Source organism: Melospiza melodia, chromosome 3, assembly GCF_035770615.1.
Source record: "Melospiza melodia melodia isolate bMelMel2 chromosome 3, bMelMel2.pri, whole genome shotgun sequence".
Classification (NCBI taxonomy): domain Eukaryota; kingdom Metazoa; phylum Chordata; class Aves; order Passeriformes; family Passerellidae; genus Melospiza; species Melospiza melodia.
The window spans coordinates 30646756-30670037 of record NC_086196.1 but is presented as its reverse complement, the minus strand read 5'-3'; the positions used below and the strand labels follow the sequence as shown (position 1 = coordinate 30670037).

Sequence of the window (23282 nt, the reverse complement as noted above, 5' to 3'; positions counted from 1 at the left end):
AGGTGACAGTCAGAAGTTCCTTTTTTAAATAACCTCTTTTACCAGTACAATATTTTCACATGCTTTGGGCTTTTATTTAATGTTGGCTACTACAGGATGAGCTCTATGAGGTCCATTTTCCCATTTAAAGTCCAGTAGCCCTGATGAACCTGGAGTCATAGGATTCAGCAGGGAGCTCTCCCCAATCCAGCTGACAACCTCATTATCCATCTTTTGAAATATTTCAGCTGTGGAAGTGATACACTTATGTAACATGTACTTGAGAAAAATAAAACCTCTGCTTTTAAAGAGGAATGCTCTGCCCCTCCTGCCACCACTTAATTCTCACAATTTCTCCTTTCTCTATAAAGTGTGAACTAGAAAAATATCATGAGTGAAAAATAGTGATGACCAGGAAAGACGAAATAGAAACATAACGGCAGATGGGAGCAGGGGATAATGCTACCATAAAGAGGTACCTAAAAATATTCCAGTTCTTCTCATTTACCAACAATCCTCACATCACATCACATCACATCATTTTCTGTTTCACCTGGAACCACTATCTCTTCATGTGAAAAGGGGCATTAGAACAATGTAATGAACAAAACAAACAGCAGTGTAGTGTTTCTGTGACCAGCAGCCACAGGAACTGGAGCTGGGAATCTGGCAGTCAGTGTGTCACCCATCTATGCCCCAGTGCCCGAAATGGCTGCAGGACTTGTGCCCCCACCATCTCATGGTCTCCATGCACAACAGTTGTTTCTCTGGCATGGCAGATACAGGGGATTCTTTCCAATGGCCAGACTTGAAGAGGACAGTTCTGAATCAAGGGTTTGTCTCTGCCGTAGTTGCAGAGATGTAGGTGCTGTGACAATGAAGATATTGCAATGGATGGCGCCTGCAGCAGTGTGCTCAGCCATGTGCTTGGTGGAAATGCAGCAGTGCTAAAGACTGAAATCTGCAGCCAGATCTCTGCACAGTTTCTCATATGTGGACCTCCTGCAGAGGTATCTAGGCACAGAAGTGCCAATGTAGACCATGATTTTATGTTACAGCTACTGATAATAACTGGAACCGCTCTTCCAAAAGCTCTAATGCACTGGGAGGCAAGAAGGAATGTGGTTTGGCAGGCAGAGTGGGCCTGATTCAACCAACTGCTTATGTGTCACTGAAATCAATGGTGCTATTTAGGGGCTTAATTGCTTTGCTGAATCCAGGCCAAAGAAACAAAAAGCAAGATGGTTAAGCTGCAAAGCTTCGATATATATCTTAAATCTTGAACACTTACATCCTTTATCAATATTATGATTCTCCTCAACAATTCAGAGTTGTTCAGAAAAATTTCAAAGGAAACATATGCCTTACTTTTTGGCCCTGACTTAGCTAACATTTTGGTGTACCATTATTCATGCAGATAGTGCCATTTTCTTAAGAACAGAAAGACACAATTGAAGTGCCACAACAGGCTGTTTTTGCAGGTCAGTGCTGTATTTAATATCTACAGCATTTAAGAATTCCTACCAAGGTTATACAACTGCTAGAGACATCTGGACCTAATACTGAAATGTTCCTATTGCAATCTGTGTGTGCGTGAATATTCTTGTGCCAAAATATTTATTTAAAACTGTCTTTAAAAGAAAGAACAATAAGTTCAAGGAGTTATAATTTTTTTCAGTTGTTTTTCTTTCAATAACAAACACACCTCAGACAAATAAAAATTAACAGTTTCAATACCAGTGTTTAAATAATGCTTTTACTCACTGGTTAGTCAGCTTCCATAAAGAATAGCTGCATTTGCCCTAATTAATGCCCCATTTACAGGAAAGGCTTTAATTAACATCTGACATTTAAGCAGCACTACAATGTGGTGTGCAATTATCACCTGGCCTACTTCGGTGTGATTCAAATGCTCTTGGAGAAAGAGATGCTTTTTTTTCCTCTGAAAGTTTTACAGAATGGAGTAGCAACAGAGACCTAAGGAAATGAAGGAAAGAAAGCCAGATCTTCAAAGAGATTTAGAGTGGAGTTTTCCAGTACAATTAGCCCATCCCAGTGGCTGGCTGCCCCCTCAAAAGAGAGGGGCCCACTCATGCACCTCTCAGCTTTGCCCTGGGCCATCTATTTCTAACCCACTTCCTCTTCACAAATTGGCAAAGCCCTGAGTGCCACTGGAAGAGTCAGATCTAATAACAGAACTGAGCTCATTTGATAACTCAATGCTGCTAAAACAGGGTGGTCTTCCTCCTCTGGTTTCCTCCATCTTCTTTCCCCTGCTTTGTGTCCCTCAGGCTCCACCAGCAGCACGCCAAGCTGGTTCAGTTCCTTAGCCCTGGAATCCAAAGAGAAACTAGTTGCTCTGCTAAAGCAGTTTCCTGACAGTTGGGTGAGCTCAGCTGGCTCGCCCCTGGTTCTCACTCCCAGGACTGAGAAGGGAGAAGTATGGGATCACCACCTCCCAGTGGAAGTGGGCTGGTATTTTGTCTTGTGAAATCAGCTCTTACCTTGTGTAGGATGGTACACCACAAACAAGCATGTTTTTGTACTGTATGTATTTTCTATCAGAAAATTAGTGTCTAATCAAATGACAGTGTTGGTGAAGTGAAAGGTAAGAGCACGTGGCAGGGACCTGATGACCCTTTTGGTTGATCTGAGGCCACTCTTCCCCCAGTGAGCTGTAACCAGAGAGAGGACTTCGCAGAGCAAGAACATACTTCACTCTATCTGTTCAAGTTGCTTTATATGGCATGGAAACATGGAACAGTTTAGGTTGGAAAAGACCTTCAAGGCCATAGACTCATACACTAACTTAAGTAGCTATTAATGTTTAAATATCTAGTATTTGCAGGGTCACTGAGAGTGTGAGCAAGTACCAAGCTGTGGCCGTGCTGAACCTCTCCTGCTCTCTGGCCTGATGAATATTTCATTATGCTGTGTCAAGAGAAACAGCTTTTAGCACATGGGCCAGGGCTCCTTTCCCTCAACTTCCCAACAATACACCACAGCCTCATGATCAGAGCACCTTCCCCAGAGAAATGAGCTGGTTTGCTTTGGCAGAAGGGGGCCTGGGTGACACTCCCCATGCTGTGCTACAGAGGCAGGTGTTTCCTTACCTCATCTTCCAGCCATGCCTTGGTGGAGCTCAGAGTCAGCTCTGCAGGAGGAAATCCTTAAACAACACAGACAGAGAACATAAAATCAACACATTGTGAGAGGACGGGTAGGGAGCTACCTGGGAAGAGCTGAGCCCTTTGCAGACACATCCAGTGACCAAATACTGTGTGAGAAACTGGCAGCTGTGGTGCATGAAGTGAACAAGGGGCTGACATATAAGTACTGATACAGTTGCAGTTCTGAGGTACTCACGGTCCTGCCCTGTCCCCAGCCAGTCCCTGCCTAACAAAATCAAACCAAGTGTAACTTGGCGCGTGGGGCTGCATTTAGAAAGTGCAGCAGCTCTGGGGTATTTCAGATATCTGCAGTGAGGACAGGAGAGACAGCTGGGGTGGGAGTCTTGTTAGCTAACCTGATATAAATTGTCTCTTCCCATGAATCACAGCTGTCAGGCACCAATGGGATTTGGGGGCCTCTTGGGTGAGGCTGTAAGGAGAAACTGAATATTATGATTTTGGATCTAGAAATCTAGATTTTAGAAATATTTCAGAAATTTAGGAATAGAATGCATGTGTCCATCTCTTTATGTGGGTCTAGTCTTTGAAGTATATGTTACACCATCCTTTAGCCTGCCACACTTCCACACAGAGCTGATGATATTTGCCTCCTAAAAATTACATTCAAGGGACCCTTTATGAACTGACTGTGGGTTTATGTGTTGTTTAGTATCCAATATTCCTGAGATCTAAGCCCAGATCTGTCATCTATCTGTTCCATTTCTCTGAAAGGAGTTCATAAAAATAGCACCCAGGAGCTCTGTATCTATTGGAATTCAATATTTCAGTCTGGCAGCCTTGAAACTGAGAGTGAAGCATTGCTCTTTTAGCCAGTACATTGTCACCAGCTTCTGGGTCAGCAACAGGGAATGGGCACATTCCGTATAATTCAGGTGGTGACCTGACTCTCCTAGGTCAGTACTGCTTCAGCAATGCAAGGAGAAAGTGTTATTGAAATCAGTGGAATAATGTGCAAGAATAAGAATAAGCAACTTTGCAGGATTTTACAATTTTTTTCCCTTTCTTTTTCTTTCTTATTGTACAGTCAAACATCCAGGAGACTAGTCACCATCCTGCTGAAGGTTACAGCCTGTCTGGTCTTTAATGTCTGTTTTCAAAGATGACCCCATCCACCTGTTCATTTTCCTACAATCCTCATTCTTCACTCTGAGTGCATCCTAGTCTTTTCCTTATGTCCTATATGACGCAAGGCAATAAAACCAACAATGAGGCAAACTGGTTTATGGATCTGCCGGTCCGGATTGTGCTACTTCCAGCAAGCGCTGCTAGGTGGCAATATGTTACCTGGAAAGCCACGAGCTTCCAGCCGCCGTCGCCTTCCTCTGCTCCCGACCGAGCTGGGACGTGCCTGGGCATCGCTCCGCTCCAAAGAGGGGACTGGCCCTTGGAGCAGGACCTGGTGAGAGCAGCTTCACTCACACAGATCTTTATTGAGATTTTCCAGACACAACTGCAGGGCTGAATCCTACTGGAAAATTTCTTTGTGAACCCAAGAGGAAAAACAAGAGGCGAGCCTGCTTGTTGCAGATAGTGTTGTAAAAAGGAAATGGATCCTTCTATTGTATAAAGATAGCACTGCCTGGGACTAGACTGTCATATTCTCGAGTCTCTGAATAATACAAAGTTGAAAGCACTTGTTCAGCATGTAAAACTTTTGTTTTCCCCACATAAATGAATAATTGAAATCCCTACATATTCAGTCATAATTTTGGAACATTTTATTGACAGCTGGGTTGAAAAACAGCTTTAATAAAGATGGAGAAGATATATTTCCAGTTACATATTTCAGCCATGCTACAAATACTTACAACTTGTTGTCTTAGTATATGTCTCAACAAGGACACAGAAAGACTGGCTCATATTTGCACAATGTTTTGAATTTGCAAAGCACTAAGCAATCTTCATTGAAACCATTTATTTCCCTTGATCTGGCTGCTGGCAAAACCGAGGGCAGGGCCGTGTGTGACAGTGCCATTTTATGCCAGCCTCAAGTTTACACAATTCCAGTTTGATGCCAGGATAGCTTGCGGCATGCTCAGCACTTTGGCCCAGCTGCCAGAGCTTGGTACAGGTGAGCGGCACCTGGAGCCGGAGAGGCACAGCGGCCAGGAGCAGGACAGCTGGAAAGAGCTCCCACTTAGGCTGACAGGTAAAATAGATGGATGTGAAAATGGGGAGCCCAGGTCTCTCCTTGTGGCGACGTGGACAGGGAGCTGACATCTCTGCTGCCTGCTGCGCACCCCAGGCACAGCAGGCGGGGGCCCCGCCGCTCCAGGCTGGATGCTCCCGGCAGGACAAGGCGAGACCTTGTCCTGAGCCAGCGGAGAAACGAGGATCTCCAATTCCCCTGACTAGGACAGAAACACAGGGCTTGGTTTTCAGAGATTGAGGCGATCCGTGCAGAAAACAACAATAATGACGACCTGCTTATGTACTATTTAGCAATTTTGGAGCTGACAAGGTATCGTCTGCTTCAAAATTGCTTAAATTCGGGCAGAGTTCTCGCTGTTAGGGGTGTGAAGCCCTCTCCTACCGGCCCCAAGTCAGCCCCAGCTCCCGACACCGCCGGGCGCGGGGCTGCCCCGACAGGCGGCGGCGGGCCCGGCCCGGCGGCCGCGGCCGCGGTTCCCGGCGGAGCCCTTTCCCCGCAGCACCGCCCGCCTCCGCTGCTCCGCCGGCGCCGGGGCCGGTCAGAGCCGGGCCCAGGTCAGTGCCGGCCGCAGGGCTCCGCTGCCCCGGCCGGCCGCGGCCCTCGGGGGGAAAAGGGGCATCTGCGGGGGAACGGGGCCGCCGAGGCGGCGCGGGGCCCCGGCAGCGTCCGGGGCGGGGCAGGCGCGGGGCGTCCCGGTCCCCGCGAGGCCTCGGGGCGCCCGCGGCTGGGGCGCGGTGGCTCCTTCGGTGCGGGAGAGGCCGCCGGTGTTTCTGCTCAGCCCTGACGCCTCGGGTCCCGCTTTGAGAACCGCCGGTCACCTCCCACTTCGGCCCTGCTCGGCACTGAGCCCTGCCTTGGCGGTTGATTTAACATAAAGTCATTTTGTAAAAAGAAAAAGTGTCAGAAAAGCTTCCCTAGGTCAGACCGCGTGAACTGATCCCTAGGTCAGACTGCGATCCCAAAATCCCGGGATTTTGGCATCGCAGGTTAGCAGCAAGAAATGTCCGCTGGGGAAGTAGCTTCCACCCCTCCGTCTCTTGAATCTTGACATCTTCCCAGGGTGCAGGGAGGTTGCCATTGCTTCCCGGGATTCAGTGTGTGGAGCCAAGGAAGCCGGGAACAGGCGGTCCCGGTGTGGTGCTGCTGGTCACCACTGCTGTGACAGGGCGACAGGAGAATCGTGGCTGCGTGGCCGGCTCGCACCTCGGTATACGGTTGTTTTGGAGTTGGCAGGAGCATTTATGGGTGGTGGTGGTAAGGTGAGAATAGTAAAGAACAGTGAATTAAGTGGAATTCAGAATACTTCTTGACTATAAAAGCTACACTTTTCAAGGCAACCATTGGGAAAGCATCAGTATTTGCAGTTACGGCAAGAATTGGATTCATGCATTTATGGTTCAGGATTTGGTGACTGAAAGGCAAATGATGAGTTGGTTGTGGTTGTTTCCGTTCGTGTGAAGTTGTGCATCTGCCCTTCCTAAAGGTGTCTAAAACACACCTAGTGGGCAGTGAACTTAAAAGACTTTTCTGTCATTGTTTAAAAAGCTCCTTTGATGACACATGTGAAGAGAACCTCTTTGGATCAAAGCATTAAAAAATAAAGGGCCCGAGTGCTTTTTGCAGAAGATAACAGGTTCTTGCTCTCTGCTATGAAACTCAAAATCTTTCACTCACCATGGGACCAAAATGAAATGTTTTTATGTAGTGTCATCTGTATTTATGGGAAGGCTTTCTTTGTCAGTTGTTTTGCATCCTTAAATACCATTGTTTTTCAGTATGTATCTTTGTGATTTGTTTACTATTCTTCAAAATTATTAAGATGTAATTAAGAAAGAATGTAATTGTTTAGATATGGAAGGACAATTCACATCTAAACTCTAGCCTACAGGGATCATTAAAAAACTAAACGAAGAACACATAGTTTGGAAAGCCGTAGCTTACTATGCCCAGAATTGAGCTGCTCAGAAATGATGAAATAATAAGAAAAAAAGAGAGAGAAAAACAGAAACGAGGTGCAAATGGTCAGCCAGCTTAAAACTGAATCTACAGGCAAGGGTTTTTTTTTACTTACAGGGTTAAAAGTTTTTTCTTCCTCCAGTTAATTTTTATTTCCCTTGTACATTATTTGATGCTATTTCAGTTAGTTAATTTGGACATGGTCTCATTTCTTGTTTCTTCAGCTTCTGGATGGATAAACTTTGTTTCTAATGCTGACATCTAGAAAGTAGCAGGCCCAAATCTTTTGTTCTCTCAACAGTAATACAGAGGATACAAAATTGTCCTTGAAAATACCAATACTACTTTTTAAAGCCTGTTTTTAGAGGAGTCATAAGGCTTTTCAAGTAACTTGATGAACTGGAGGGATTGTTGATCCCATCTAATTTGTCTACAGTGCAGGTACCAGAGACAATGTACTAAAATTTTGAAAAGGGCTCAGCAAGTTTGAGAGCCATGACATTTTGAGAAAGGCATGAGGGATCTGTTCCCTTGTTGGGGAGGCAGAATCTCCTCAGCTCCCCAGCTTTGTTTAGTTTCTGTATTTGCAAATTATGTTTTGTCAGTAGGTTTTCTGTGCTGATCCTTTAGCATGCTTATGATCTGCTCACTGATTGCTTTCAGCAGTGAGGAAGCCAGCTGGAGAAGTGGAGAAGTGACTGTCCTCAGCTTGCTTCATCTGGTAATTATTAGAGTGGGAGAACCTGTTGGACAAGGTGTTTAAGTTAACTTAACCCACACATCGTGGAAGGAAAGCAGAGAGGTGGATAAGTGGGTGAGGTAGGTGGAGGGCTCTGTAACCTTCAGGTGAGGGGTGGTGACAAGCAACTGACAACAGAGGAATCCTGTGTGTGAGTCTTCCCTACTACACCTTTCTTGTGTCTGAAGACAGGGTCTACTGACTCCTTGTCACTGTGAGACCAAGCTGGCCTCTTTTTGTGTTTGAATCTCTTCTCTTTGTCCAACACCATAATTTATTTTCTTTTTTTTTTATTCCATATAATCACCCACCAGCCTACTTCCTAGGGTTACAGACAGTTGTTATTTTCACTCATTTTCAACCCACTTTTTTTCCCCTACAAATGGGCTATTTTCATGCTTTGTTTCTCCATCACTCTGCCTTTTCATCTGCTTTCATGCTGCAGGGTCAGTTGTGCCAGCCCTCGGTACTGGGCCACCACTTGCTTTTCATTAATTGGCCATTACAGGAACCTGTTGAAGCATCTGCCAGTCATGGTGACTGCTCTCTAGCACAGGTGAATGCCTTTTAAATGACTGGTAAGCCACCCACAGGGCTGAATTGTGAGTCATCTCATCATTATCCTCAATTCACATCTTCTAACCTCTCTTCCCTTCTTTTCACTTCTGTGCTTGTTGCTGAAATTGCAACTGCCAAAGGTCTTCATCAAGTCAGGATTTCTTCTTGATCAAGTGCCCTTGATGCCTTTGGTAGTCTCACAAAAGTGCCTAATTGTTTTTTTAATGCCATTTGAATATTTTCTCCCCCCTGAGATTTATTTTGTGGATTTTGTCTGTTGAATCCCTTTATTTCTGTTGTGCTTAATCCTTCATCCAAACCCAGAAATTCAGTTGATGGGGTTCTTTTTCCAGGGTCTATATCTGCTCATCACACCTGTCACATCCTGCCCCAGATGAAAGGGCATGCTTGTTTCTCTGATGTATTGAAAACACATCCCTGCATCTTTTTATCCCCATTTTCTTTTTCCCTGACTTGTGTCAATAATTCAGGCACCATTTTTAAACTGGAATTTTCCTTGCTCATGTATTTTAACTTGCTGATTTAGCTTGCTGTGTAGTGCAGTGTTTCTTGTTTGAGCATACAGCTCCTAAGATTCAGTTCTCTGGTTTGTATTAGCTCTTCTGCCCTTCTAGAAACTTGCTACATACAGCCCTTACCTTTTACTTTGGCCAGGTGTCTTAATGTTCAGTGATAATTGCAACTAGCAGCATTGCTGAAGGTTGCTGTTTGGTACATCATGTGTTAGGAGACATTTGGGTTGCAACAGAGTAGTTGTAATGACTGGGCAAATACCCTTGTTCAAGACTTACAAATTTCCCAAAGAATCTACTCAGAAAGTATTGATGTTGGTGTTATCCCTAGTATTACTGTGTTTTATTAACATTGTAAGTCTGCATTTTACCCAGACAGTTGCCAGAGGCTGTCAGAAGGCCTCTGATAATCTGCATGCACAAAAATACATAGATTGTGAGTGCTTGCATGTAGATACATGTGCTGCTCTTGCATAATGTGTGTTAGTCCTTTGTACTGAAGTGCTGGCACTGGATGTGTTTATATTAACCCACAGTCTGGTGCCCCACAGGCAAGGGTGTTACAATATCACTTGAGTGTCAAATGGGATTTAAACTGTTGGTTTGTGTAAGAGGTACAATAACTATGGAATGAACAACTATTGATGGCCATACTGTTGGCTTCTCTCTTAGTTGTCACCAGTGATATATAAAGCTGTAGCACTTAAAACATATGAAAGATGCTAATTGACCACTGTTATTCCTATACTGTCAGGTTGGGCTGTTTTTCATTGTAGGAACTGTGAATAAATTAGCTTTGCTACAGAGGCTAATGGGTATAGCGTGTTGCCTTTTTAAAATTAGACTAAGACTCCATTTCTGTAAGTATGTATAAATAGATGTGATTATGCTAAACTGAAAATCTGAAAATTTTAGTGTTAATAATATCTCCTGGCTGGTCCTACAACATTGTAAGTGTTTCTACAACATCTTTCTTTCGCTGCTTTCATGCAAAATACAGAAATAATCAATCTCAGTCATGCAATGGATTGTGAGCGCTCTGTACTGATTGAAATTCTGGGTGTTGTTTGTCAGATACCAGCAGAAATCCCTTTAGACTGAGAGAGCTCTAGCTCTTCCTATCATACTTTTCTTGAGTGGTTAGCTCAGTCAGACTGAACTATTAAAATAATCTCATTTTTATTAAAAAATTACATTGGTCACTGACCGGTACTGTAGGAGATGGTTGTAAAGAAAATAATTCAAAGATTAAACCTTGCATGAGTCATTAATCATGAGTCATGATCAGCAGGCAGTGGTATCCAATTTGTTTTCTAATCCTGCACTTGCTGCTGTTCTTTATTACCATAGTGATAATATTAAAGAGCTGTTAATGCATATAACCACGCAGTTGAAAATGACAGACTGTTTTTTCATTGGAATAAAATTTCCATATCTTAAGTTTGTTTTGCTCACTATATTTCTTGTCATGAGAATTTCAGTAGTGTATAAAAGCCATAAAATAGTTCATGTCAGTAAATGGTTAAGTTAGCAGAACAGCCTTTTTCCCCCCCTCCTTTTTGCTTTCAAGCCAGTCATTGGGGCTTCCTAGAGAATTCGATCTAGTCTGTTTTAGTATGAGAGCTGGGGACACCTTGTATTCATTAAAAATTGGGAGTTGGTTGTTCAAGGTACACTTTACAAGGATTGGCTGCACTGTCCATGTATTTCATGTTTGTTCTTTCCTGAGCAAAAGCTAGCGGCTGGATGGAAAGTTTTATTGCTTTAATATGCGGAGGAATGACTGCTGAGGTTTTAGAGAAAAGGGGAAGGCTGTCTCTCTCTTGAGAGACTGAATATAAAAAGAACCAATTAGGAGAAATGAGCTTTAGAAACCCATTTTCACTCTTTAAATAAAATTTTAAAAGCTCTGAAAGGTGGTAGCAGAAGTGTTGCTGACTATTAGAATGTACATAGATGGAGAGTGTTTGGGTGCAGCAGCAGTCAGGGCATGTTTTTTTATGAAGTAATGAATCTTGTATTCAATTTGATTTTAAACTTGATTAAATTTTGTAATTAGTTTTATTAGTTTACATTTTGGAAAGGTTCATTGTGACAGATTAAAGCCTTGTTTGCCAACAGATATTAAAAAATCATCCCTTTAAGTTTTCTTGTGCAATGATTTTATAATGCATAGATTTGTGTAGGCCTTACTAGTTTCTTTGTGTTGAGCTTGTGAGATCCTGTGGTATTGCTGGCTGCAGTTTGGCAGGATAGGTATGAATCTGCTGGCATAGATGGCTCTTCACAGTTGCGTGGTATTGCTGCATGTACCTTCACATCCCATAGTGTGATTGCTCTGCAAACTCCTCCTCCCTTTGAATGACAACTATACCTGCACCAAGAGAAGCATTTTCAAGTTTAGTGTAGAATGGTGCAGCCAGTGACAAGATAAGTGTTCACCTGACAGGGCTGTTCACTTGTTTCATTGGGAGCTAATTGTCTGTGGTTTTTAATGTGCATTTCCTTGATCATGTGTAAATAATAAAGGTTTTCAAAAATGTTGAGTCTGTAAGATACCCTGAACAGAGCATACAATGTAGCTGTCACCAAATTCTGTCTCAGTGAATGTGTTTGTGTTCTGAGTTCACCTGAGAAAAACTTACCAACAGCTGCTTGCTAATTTTGAAAGTATCTTGTTTCTGCCAAATACAATTCTGGAAGAAAGAAGGTCTTTTCCCAGTTATCAAAAAATGAGCATCTATCATGTCTTCTGAGTGGCCAAGCCCATTAAAAAGTAAGTTGGGGCAAAGGTAGGACTACTCTATCAAATTGCAAAATAGCAAGCATTTTTTTGCCATATCCTGTGGGGATTCTTTTGATTCCCGTTCTGATTGGTGTCTAAGACGACTTTTATTTCCAGATCAGCTGTTTTCAGTTCAGGCTTTACCCAGTTTCTTTCAAGTCACTTGTAAACTGCTTTCTCCAGTACACCCATTTCCAGAGTAAATAAATTAAGGCAGAGATGCAGATCAAGTGATAATTACTTTCTTGTTATTTCCTGATCTACAGTCATACACTGTAGAGTGGAAATAGCAGAGGAATAGGCCATGGGTACACTGGTACACAGAAATACTTTACAAGTATTGTTACCTGTATAAAAGGCAAGTATGGCCCTCAATGCATAATACTGCTGCACACTTCTCATCCTTGGGAGCACTGCACAGACTCTGTGCCCAAATGAGATTAACTCAAAGTGCTACTGGGATGACTGGGAAAAACACATAGCAATCAAAGGCTAGGCAGACTAATTAGTTTTAAAATAAGGTGTGACAATTATGTTAATGGAATTAGGTGACAGGGAGCAGACTTCGATATAAGAATGATCTTCAGTTCTTAATTTTTAAGTTCCTCAGGTATTTCTCTGGGGAAGGTCTTGCTCTAATAGTTGCTTACAGAAAAGCAGGACATCCAGATCTTGAAAGTTGTGGGATTTGATAGGATTTTTCCTCCATTATAGGTGTGTTTAAAAGTGTTGGTATTTTCTTTGAGGGAAGGGTGAGAAGAGAGGGTTTGGAAGAGTAATACAGAGTAAATTGATCTAGTGGAATATGTAGATTTTTCTGTAGTTTTTGAGCCTCTTTTGCTTTCTGCACACAATAACTTTTTTGGTAAATTTTAAAAGGAAATATTTTAAAAGGTGCTAATACCTGGCTTAAATACTAAAATCACTCCATAAAACAACTTCTGTTTACTTGTGACGGTAGATTCAAATGGAGAATTTTGCTAATATAGTTTGCAGTGATTTCTGCCAACTGTTATGATTGTATCACTTGTATATTAGTTGCTGCTGTCATACTTCCCTCTTTCTCAGAGGACTGAAGTGGATTTCAAAAGAAGTTTCCTAATTTTTTTTTTTCCCCTCACTCCCTGTATTTCCAGAAATGGCCCTTGCTCTGTGGAAGAACTTTCTTCAGATTACAATGAAAAGGATACTACAGCAAAGAAGGTTGTCACTGTATAATGGTGCTCATGGCTATGAGGAAGAATTGATAAAGAAGAAACTTCAGCAGTTTTCTGGTGGATCTGTCAACCTTGTGAAAGAAGACAATGGCATTGCAATACTTACTTTGAATAACCCCAAGTTCATGAATGCCTTCACAGGTATTAATTAGTTGAGGGGATTGCTGTTTGGCTTTGGTCTTTCTCTTGTTCAGTTACCTATTTTGACATTTTGCCTGAAGAAAGACAAACACTCTGCTTTACCACGCCTTAGTTAGAAGAGTAAATATGTTTATTCTGATGTGCAGCAAATGTGTCCAGTGTTTTGTAGTAACTTTGCTATACATGTCAAAAGAATCTAAGAAATTCTCAATGACGCAAGGACTGTCTTGCAGAAGGTGCTTCTCCCCATGTTGTTTAAGTGTTAGCGCAGTTCTGCCCCTGAGCTCTTTCTTGCATCTCCTCTCATTTTGTCATCACTGCTCTGGAAATATGGAAGGCATTTCTGTGGGCATGAGACAATGCCACCTCCCTTTTGTAGGTGATAGAGAAATAAAGATTGAGTTTATTGCTTGGTTCTTTAGCTAAAGCCTTCCCTGTACATTAAACTTCTGTAGTTTGGTCTTTTCCATTTACCCAAACTGGCTTTCATTTGTTCTTCATTTGCCTTATGTCTTAAATATCAGTGACTGGTTAATTAAAGATCAGATGAGCTGGGTATTCTCAGCTGTTGCAGGTCAGTGATCTATTTAATATGCTTTTACACAGGGGAATGCTTAGCTATCAAAACCAAGCGCCCTATTTTATTAATCTTGTATTATGAAAGGGTTTTGTTCTCCAAGTTGAGTATTTTTGCTGTCTCTTCTTAATTATCTAGATTATTCCAATTTATGTCACTCTCTTCAGATATGAGTGGCACAGGTCCAGGGTGTGAACCTGCCTGAGCTGGAGCTGTGCATAAGCCTTTACTGTAGGAATTATTTTATCTGTTAATATTTTGATGTGGATGCATTTGTGTCATCTTGCTAATTTCTTTGTTGCTGTTCTGTCTTCCTGCCCAGTTCTCACTGTTCCTTTGCTGTGAGCAAGCATTTTGCAACATACTAGCAAAGTGTGCCCTTTAGATGCAGAATGCCCGTCTGTTCTTTCCACTAGTAATTGTTAGCTGAAAGGAACCTAGGAGAACAGCAGAATTGGTGGAAATGCACCCAGATGTTTCTGCATTCTCTTTTATTTTGCTTAAAAAACTCATGTATAAAATCATTACCTAACTTAAGAAATTGTAGCTAAAAGATGTTAGCATAGGGATTGTCCTTCTGCATGCCTCCCTGTCAGCATACATGCTGTTATACAATCATAATTACATGGTTGTTTCTCCTTTTTCTATAGACTGGTTTCTATTTTTGACTCAAAACAAAACTGTGCAAAGTACACCCTGTAGACTGAGTGCTTTTAGTTTATTTGTTGTGGAAGTTGAAAGGGGCATGCAAAGTGAGCTGTAACAGCAAAAGGAGAGAGCAGACTGGGTTTTTCTGCTCTTTGAAGATCAAGAGTAATAAAAGTAAAATTGCTTAACCCAAACTTTCATAGAAACTGGCAAATAGGCTCTCTGTTTTCTATGTGCTTGCCAGGAGGGGCTCAGAAGTGATTGGTAGCCATGCTGAGCAGATGCAGCTGCCATTTAGGCAACTGATAGCTGTTCTTTGCCTATACAATGTTCTGTGTAATGTTAATGTGCTGAAATCATATCACACATCTGGTGATGAGCACCCAAAATCAGCAGACATTTTCTCTCTGGCTCAGTTAGTTGTCTGTAAAATAATCTCTTCTCTCCTTACAAGACTGCTGTGAAAATAACTTATTAGTGTATGTCAATTAGATGTTCTAGTAGCAGAGAGCTACGAAAACCACTGAGGAAATTAATAGCTCTGTCTTTGTTACAGATCCTCATTAGCATATAACAAATGAGCCATGGGATCAGGCAGTTCTGTTTTAAAGCAGTTTGTAGAGAGCTGTACTCCATTTTGCTAGGCAATACCCACAAAAAATTGCTCAGGCAGATCTTAATGTCAGTTCAAGAGATGCTGCTTCTGTCTGCTGTACACCTCTGCTAGAGACTTTTGTTTTCAAGGGAGGGAGAGTAGAAGCAAAATCAGGCTGATCCCTTTGCTGCTGCAGTGAATGGTATGGCATCCTAATTTATTCTGATCTTAATTTCATTTTTAACATTATTATTTGTAAAATGCAATTGCTGAGAAACTACTAGGAACTTAATCCTTTGCCTTCAGTTGTGTATCAAATAATGCTCTTCCAGGGGCAGGATGGGATGTGCTACCCCTGAATTGCCTCAGCAGAAGCTGGTTCACTTCATCAGCCAGAGCCTGCAGATACAGCTACCTCCCTGTCAAATTCTGTTGATTCTGTGTCTCAGAGCTTCTGAATAGTGGCAGATGTGAATTCATATATCCATGCACGGTCCCTCTGGAAAGCTGCAAAACATTATTAAACTGTTGAGGGAAATTCTATTTTCCAGGCATTTACTTTACACAGCAGTTTTTTATCTCAAAGGAATTATGTTTATTCTAAGCTTGAGCAACTCCTGAAATCAAAACCAGAACAAAATTGTTGGCAAATGGCTAATGGGCGATATGGAGATTGTTATGCCTTTTTTCTCTTCTTAATTGGAATCTAATAGCCACCTGTTTGAAATGGTCTCTCTGGAAACAAATGCTAATAATGTCAGTTTAAGCCTGGTAGAGCCAATTTCAGCAGCCCAGCCTCTCACTGAACTAAACTTGAATGTAGTTTAAAAGAGAAGAAAGCTGGCCTGTAGGAACTAGAAAATAATGATGATAGTTTTTATTTTTTAGAATTTACTTGAAAATATTTATGCTCAGATTATAGTTAAAATGCAAACAAACTATTTATTATTAATTCTGTAAAAAGCATGAACTTAGTGGTATCACATACTGAAAGACTAAGATTGGCAGAATGAGGATTTGCTTTAGTGTTGTGCCTTCTTCATTATGTCAAACATCAGGAAATATACCTGTTGGTAAAATAATAGTTCAGTGTTGTCAGGAATGGAAAAGAGCCTCTCACAGGAGGGTAGGACAGGCTCTGGCCAGTGTCTTTTATCTCCTGCTATTGCATGTAACAAACTCATATGGATCCTGCATTTTTTCAGTTAACTTGATTTTTTTCTTGGAATACTCTGTGGAAAGACTCTTCAATACCTCACTGCTTTGCCCATTAAAAGAACCACAAACAGTGGTTCTGCTGTATTTGACTCTAGCAATGCTTGGATGCCATCCCAAATACCCTTCTGTTAAGAAGATTTAAGAAGGGAAATATGCAAGAAGTTAAATCCACAGGGTTAATGCACACCTGTTTGAATGGCAACATTTGCAGAAAAGTTAAGTGTGCCATCAGGCTGGAAAAGCATTTCAAGTGAAGACCCACAAAAATCTCATCTAGGCCCAGTTCTGCTCAGTATTTTCATTCTTGGCTTGGATGATGAAGCAGAAAGTGAACTGCTGAAATGGTCACATGACCCCATATTAGGAGAGCTTGCAAGATTATTTTTTGGAGTAGAGGAGAGGCATTCAGTGATCTTGATTAGCTGCTGCAAAGAGCTCAAGATCAACAGGGTGAAATTCAGTGAAAACAAATGTAATGTGCAACATACAAAAAGCATGACCAAATTATAAATACAGAGGGGAAAGCAACTGGCAAAACTGCTGGGATTTTTTAGAGGATCATAGTAGGGACTTGACAGTGGGTACAGAAAAACCCAACTCTATGCTATTCTGGTATATAATATGTAATATATATAATATGTAATGTCCACTTGATTATTGGCTACCTCAGAAACATTGTCAAACTGTATTATTGCAGTGTCTGACACCAAGCCTAAGGGATAAATACTTGACTGAGTGCTCACCCTTACTTCATAATGTACTGTAAGGAAAAAAAACATAAGAAAGAAAACATAAATGTCCCCTGGACTATCTGCTAATGGGAAATTTCAGAAGAGGATGAGTCATGTTCATGCATGCATAGGGTTAAAAAAGCAGCACTGTTGGCAGAGGAGAGAGTCCTTGAAAGTATTAATCAAAAGCACATGTCTGTCTGAAGAATGTAGCCATGTCCATCTAAATTCTTGTCAAAGAAGGGTAAAGCTGAGAGTGTCATCAGCCTGTATGTACTCTGCTTTCTGAAATTAGTTTCTGTACATGTTTTCTCTTATGCATATAACTGGACTTAGTCATAGGCATTCAGAGAGGAAGAGCTTTGGATTAATGCAGGTACATTCCATTGCTGTGGAAGATGCTGCTGTCTAGGATGAGCTCTAGAAACAGGAGTTTGTAGAGTTCTATGTCAGGAGGGGTACTTAAGCAAATATGATGTTTATGACATTTTATGATGAGTTGGGTGTTTAAACAGGAAATAAAAAGCTATTACTGTCTGATGATATACGTTATAAAGAGAGTCTTTTTAGAAGGGAACCTTTGTTAACATTGACTGGTTGTGCCTCGAATTGACTGGTTGTCCCACCCTGGACACGATTCTTTTCTATTCTCTGTCAATTGTTTGGGCAGAGAAGAGTATCAGTAACTTCAATATGACTAGTTGGACAGATCTGGATGCATATATATAAATTCATCTGTCCTGAATGTATGCAATTGCAAGCAGAAATAAATCAGGCACAGGATTTTGTTTGTTGGTTTTGTTTGGTTTTGTTTTGGAGCTTTCTTGAGTATAACACAAATATCCTTCATACGGAATATCCTTTGGAATTTTGGGAAGTGCATCCTTGGAGAACAAACGTATGCCAATGATTGTGTGCAGGATTTGAGATTATACTTTGTGTTGTGATTTTAAACCCATCACTTATTAACTGTAACTTGGTTTTACTGATGGAAAATGTAACAAAAAACATGATGGTGATAATAATTTCCTGTTAAAAATTTTGTTTCTCCCCTCTTGTGGCAGGCACCATGATGGTAGAACTCCAGGAGAGGGTAACTGAACTGGAAAACTGGAAGGATGGCAAAGGTCTTATAATCCATGGTGCAGGAAATACTTTTTGCTCAGGATCTGATTTGAATGTTGTCAAAGAAATATCCAATTCCCAGGCAAGTATTAACACACATTAAGGTTTTGGAGAAAATTATTTTTTTGAGATACTTTTTAGACAGAAGTGTTGCAATACACTTCTGCAATTTTACATACAGGTCACAGAATGGAGTTTTAATGGTCAAAAAAAAATGCTGTCAGCTCCTTCAAGCTGTGATTTAAATGTTATTGTAAATGATTCATAACTCTAAATTCCTACACTAGATATTCATTTTAGCCTTTTCTTTTGAAAGTGTCATTTCAGTTTCTCACAGCAGTATATGGTGAATTTTCACGTCAGATAAAATGTGATTCTGTAGTTTGACCTTTAGAAACAGATAAAAGTAATAATTTCTCATATTCTAAAGTTAAAAAAAGAAATTTAAGTAGAATGGCTGCTATTACAGCAAGGTTTCTATTTTATCAAAACTGTGCTTGGACCTGCATGAAATGGAAGAACAGATGCAATTCTTGCGCTGGACTTGAATCATGGGAGTCTTGTGTGTGTCTGTGAAGTTGCAGAGCTTGGGGTTTGATGGCAATTTTTTGCTCATGCCACCCATTGGACAACTTTCATGTGTGCTACAGTTCTTTCTGTGGGTTATTATGTGGATTTGGCAATGTGTGTAATAGGACTTTGCCAACTGCCAGGGAAGAGGGTCTTCCTGTGCTGCTCTTAGACCTGGTTTGCAGTTGTGGTAAGTGCCAATCCTGCTGCTTTTTTGTGGCCCCTTCAAGCTTCAGGATTTAACCATGTAAATGAAACATTTAATTGGCCCTTACAGTATGACTATCAACACAAAAACTGGTTAATCTGATATTTGTCTTTAGTGATGATTTTTTTTTTTTTCTGTTGATAAAACTAAATATCATAAACCCCACAATTTTTGTTTTTGGCCTTGTAAAATAAAAGGACAGTCCAGTTTTCAAAGGGTATAGGACACTTTGTTTCCTTTTGGGAACACCATAAGAGAGATGCTTTTCTTAATACAGAAATGTCATACTTTATAGTATAAATGGATTTGGGGGACGTTTTCATCTGGATATTTTATCAAAACTGGCAATTTAAAAAATATACATGTAGATGTGATTTTTTCTAAATTGATTTTTTTTTATCTGCAATTTTTAACTTCTTTGAGCATTATGCCAACAGAAAAGGAGGTGAAGCCAAGCAAGGTCAGTTCTTTCCTTATTTGCAGTCTAGGCTTTCCTTTAGAAATCTGCATTCAGTAAATCTCAGTGATTCTGCTTCCATACATTTCGTATTCTCTCGTATGCTTATACAATTTACTTGGAGCCACTGCAGTGGGAGAGGGCTCTTGCAAGGACTGGGTTCGATAACAGATATACTGGACAGAATGAAATGTATACCTGTTATAACTTTGTTGAGAATTCTCTACACATAATCTAGATCTCATTCTAGTATTGAAATTAAAGCCTGAGTCACCAGAAATGCTCCAAGAATAGTTAAACATAGTTGCTTTTCTATTTCCATTGGAGAGTTAAAGCTATTTATCTTTTACTGAGAGTTTCTTTATAGTAGCTCCTAAAGCATCTGTTTGGTGGGATTTAATAGCCTTTTATTTAATAAAGCTTTACTAGAATATGGAATAGCATTTGCTGTTCTTCAATCTTACAGAACTCTTCTCTCTAACTTCATGCAGATGAGAGTGTTTGTCTGGTTTCAGGTTAAGTTTTCTGTCCATAGGCATCTTCAAGGCAAAATCGAAAACAAAAAGGTCAATAGCTTCACGCCTGAACTGGTATGTCTTTCACAGTATCACAGAATATTCCGAGTTGGAAGGGACCCACAGGGATGATCAAGTCCAATTTTTAAGTCAACGGATTGAACCCACAACCTGTCATTATTAGCACCATGCTCCAACAACTGAGCTGTCCTTTACAATTTTTTCCAAGGCTGCTTTAGCCCATATCTTTTAGTAATTGCAGAAAACACTTTAATTTTATCCAACCGGTTGCTTGAGGGAGGACTGTATTTTTCATAATTTTAGGTACAGTTTGCTTTTCCCTGTGGTGCAGAATCGGCAGAATAATGGCCAAGAATGCTGAAGGATTTTCGTGCCCCCTAGTGGCACTTTGTCCTCCTCTCCCACTTCGTTCCTTTCCTCTTTCTTTGTCCACCTTCTTCTCCCATGTTCAATTGCTCCTAACTCTGAAGCAAACCTAGGTCCCCTGCCTGTTTTTCTTTTCTGAGTGCTAACATTACATCACCAAATCACAAAAGGTAAATGAATAATGGAATTTAAATAAAAAATATTTTTTCCTTCTGCCTTTATAAGGCTTTGTAAGCTGTTCCCAGAGCAAGACCCTCATTCTGGAGTGAGACTTGAAAAGTTGCCTAGCTGAAAAGCAAGAATAGCTCTTAGAGCAACAGCTCAGAAGAAGAAGCACAAAGGATAATTCTGCTTTCCTTGTCCCTGTCTAGAAGCCCTAGGACAGAGATTCCCAAACATAAGCTGTGGAGGGAGGACTTTAGAACAATTGGAGATAATATGTAAATTATGTTCTGTCTGTAGTGCAAATGGATTCAAATCTCTTGCAGCAATAAGAGTTAGCATTGCAGTTTTCTACTTATGAAGGTGACTTTCTCCTTCCCTGCCTCTCCTAGGCCCACACCAAGCTATTAATCCTTTTCTTCCATATGTAATGCATTTTACTGCATTTTACCTCCCTTTCCGCTAGTTAGATATCTTCTTATTTCAAGGACAGCATTAGAGCTGCAAATATAATTATTCTACTAGAGTGCAGTGAACACCTCTTAGTCAGAGAATTTTATCTGAATACTAGCCTTATTTTTCTTGTCATGAGCGTTTGAAGGGTTTATTTGCTGGGACTCAAGCAATTGCTTTTTTTTTTCTTGGTTTGTTTTTTTTTTTTTTTTTAAGGAGTGTTTTCTGTGCTGTCATTTTTTCCATGGGATACACAGTAATCTCTCTACCACCTGAGAGAATGAAGACTTAATTTTTGTCTGCTCAGACATAAATGCATTTTTCAAGTTTGTCTGTTCTGGAATTAATCTTTAATTACCATTTTGGATTTTGTCATGAGTTAAGAAGGCTAGTTTGAATGCAAGGATTCTGCTGTGATGAAGTGAAAAATTGTGTTCTCTGAAGAGCTTTTGTGCAACTTCATCCTGACAGTTGTAATATGGGAATTGTGCAAGTCTTTAGCTGAGAACTGGTACCTTGGATGTTTGTGTGGGATTTGAACTTAGCTACTAAGGCAGCTATCACAAAGGGTTTGGGTGTTCTTTTATTTGGAATGGAAATATTGCAACTGTTCTTTAGGGGTGTAGGAGATGGCTACAGTGATAAGTAAAAGCCTTTTCATAAATCATCAGCTGCTAAAATTTTCAAGCAGTCCTATAGTGCAGTAAAACTAAATACACTGGTTCTTGTGTAACAATTGTCATGGCACTCACATCTGCCAGAGATGTGCACCTAAACATCATAATGCTGGTTGGCTTTGGGCAGAGTAGCTCTTGGGAATACACGACTAAATGGACAGTAAATCACCTGCAATTGACCTCCTGTTATTTCAAAGTTCTATTCCAAAGATGTACTGAAGACTTACTGCATATATTTTCTTTCCCTGAGTCAGAGGCTTTTAATTCAGGCAGGTTCTCTAAATTGCCACCTTTTGCAAAACTGTGTTTTAGAAATTATTCTGATAAAGAGATGTTTGGTTTGGTTTGTTTGGATTTTTTTTCTTTATTATCTGAAAGTTGTGCTGAAATTTTTACCTACTGTTTTTTTATTTCTGCGGTGTCCAAGCATAATGTTTTCCTCTTATCTGGGATAAATAATATGTGTTGTTCAGTTCAGTGTGTATATGAACATGGTGGTTCTAGATTATGTATCTCAGTTACTTGTCAAGTTCCTGATTAATTCTAGATGTCTGAAAAAGAGGATAATAACAGGGACGGCAGATAGATAATGATTTTGTCTCAAAATATTTTCTTATCTCCCAGCAACTTGTGACTAAGACTTCTAGAGCTAGAGGTGTTGCCTTCTATGTAATAACCATTTGTTGATGTTCCTGTTGTGAGTTTATGTAGTTGTTCTTGAAATCATGTAGAGGGTGCTGTCAAGTGTTCCACATTTTAACTACACGTTGTAAGAATAAATATTTGTTTTGAATGTTTTTTATTTGGAGCCCTTTAGTTCTTGTACTAGATGAGAAGTAAATGATTGTATTTTTTTCACTGTTGATTGCAAGGAAGTGTAAAACATAAAGGATGTGAGACATAAGAAGAATCTTTCTGGTTTGGTTTTTAATTTGTTTTGTGGTTTGGTGGTTTTAGTTTCCTTTTTTTTAGCTGAAATGCTTTTGGCCCAAACAATAAAAAATTAAATTGGTAAATTGTATCTTATCTAAAACTTTATGGATTTGGGACAGTGAAAAGTATGTAGCATACTGTGGCTTTGTACAGAATTTAAAAACTCAGATTTATGTGTTTTCAACTTGAAGTGAGAAGAGGAAATTAAGAGGAAACACAAAAGTTTCACAACATAGAAATTCAGTATTGCAATTACTTTAACAGTTGCTTAATTTTAACTGAAATTTATATAAGTCAATTGAGTTCTGATTTGTTTTTTAACCTGATTTATACTAGGTTTTCTATTTGTGCATAGCAGGGTTGGGCTAGAATTTGGGCAACATGAACCAGAGACAAAACCCAGCTGAAGTAAATATAAAGAATTCTTACTCCTCTTTACTTTGTCTGTGTGTTTAATTGCTTCACATTAAGATCACGTAACATTTTTTAATTTCCTATTCTTTGTAGGATGGGATGAATATGTGCATGTTTATGCAAAACACCTTAACCAGGCTTATGAGGTAATATATTTTATTTACCCATCTATGAAGTAATTATAAGTATCAGAATGTATTTTGGCTAATTCTTTAATGAGATGCTTAAAGATAAATATGTATGTATGTATGTAAATATGTATGTTATATATGTAATTTTGAATCCCAGACCTTGTATTCACACATGTTAATCAGGTAGGTATTTATGGATTTAAATTAGACCTTAACATTTTGCAACTATT

General features: G+C 40.2%; 1 protein-coding gene across 4 annotated transcripts in view; it reads left to right on the top strand.

The window, feature by feature from the left end:
* Positions 1–5194: 5194 nt before the first annotated feature.
* Positions 5195–23282, top strand: part of ECHDC1 (ethylmalonyl-CoA decarboxylase 1) — a 40021-nt gene continuing 21933 nt past the window's right edge. The window contains exons 1-5 of one of the 4 annotated variants that reach the window (XM_063151140.1): positions 5844–5876; positions 7945–7999; positions 13030–13251; positions 18085–18227; positions 23015–23067. In XM_063151140.1, coding sequence (XP_063007210.1) covers positions 13032–13251; positions 18085–18227; positions 23015–23067 — 416 coding nt within the window. In that variant the 5' untranslated portion in view covers positions 5844–5876; positions 7945–7999; positions 13030–13031. Of the gene's footprint in view, positions 5320–5827; positions 5877–7944; positions 8000–11838; positions 11885–13029; positions 13252–18084; positions 18228–23014; positions 23068–23282 lie in introns of those variants that run through there. The other 3 variants (XM_063151137.1, XM_063151139.1, XM_063151138.1) reach the window with 3 other exon arrangements.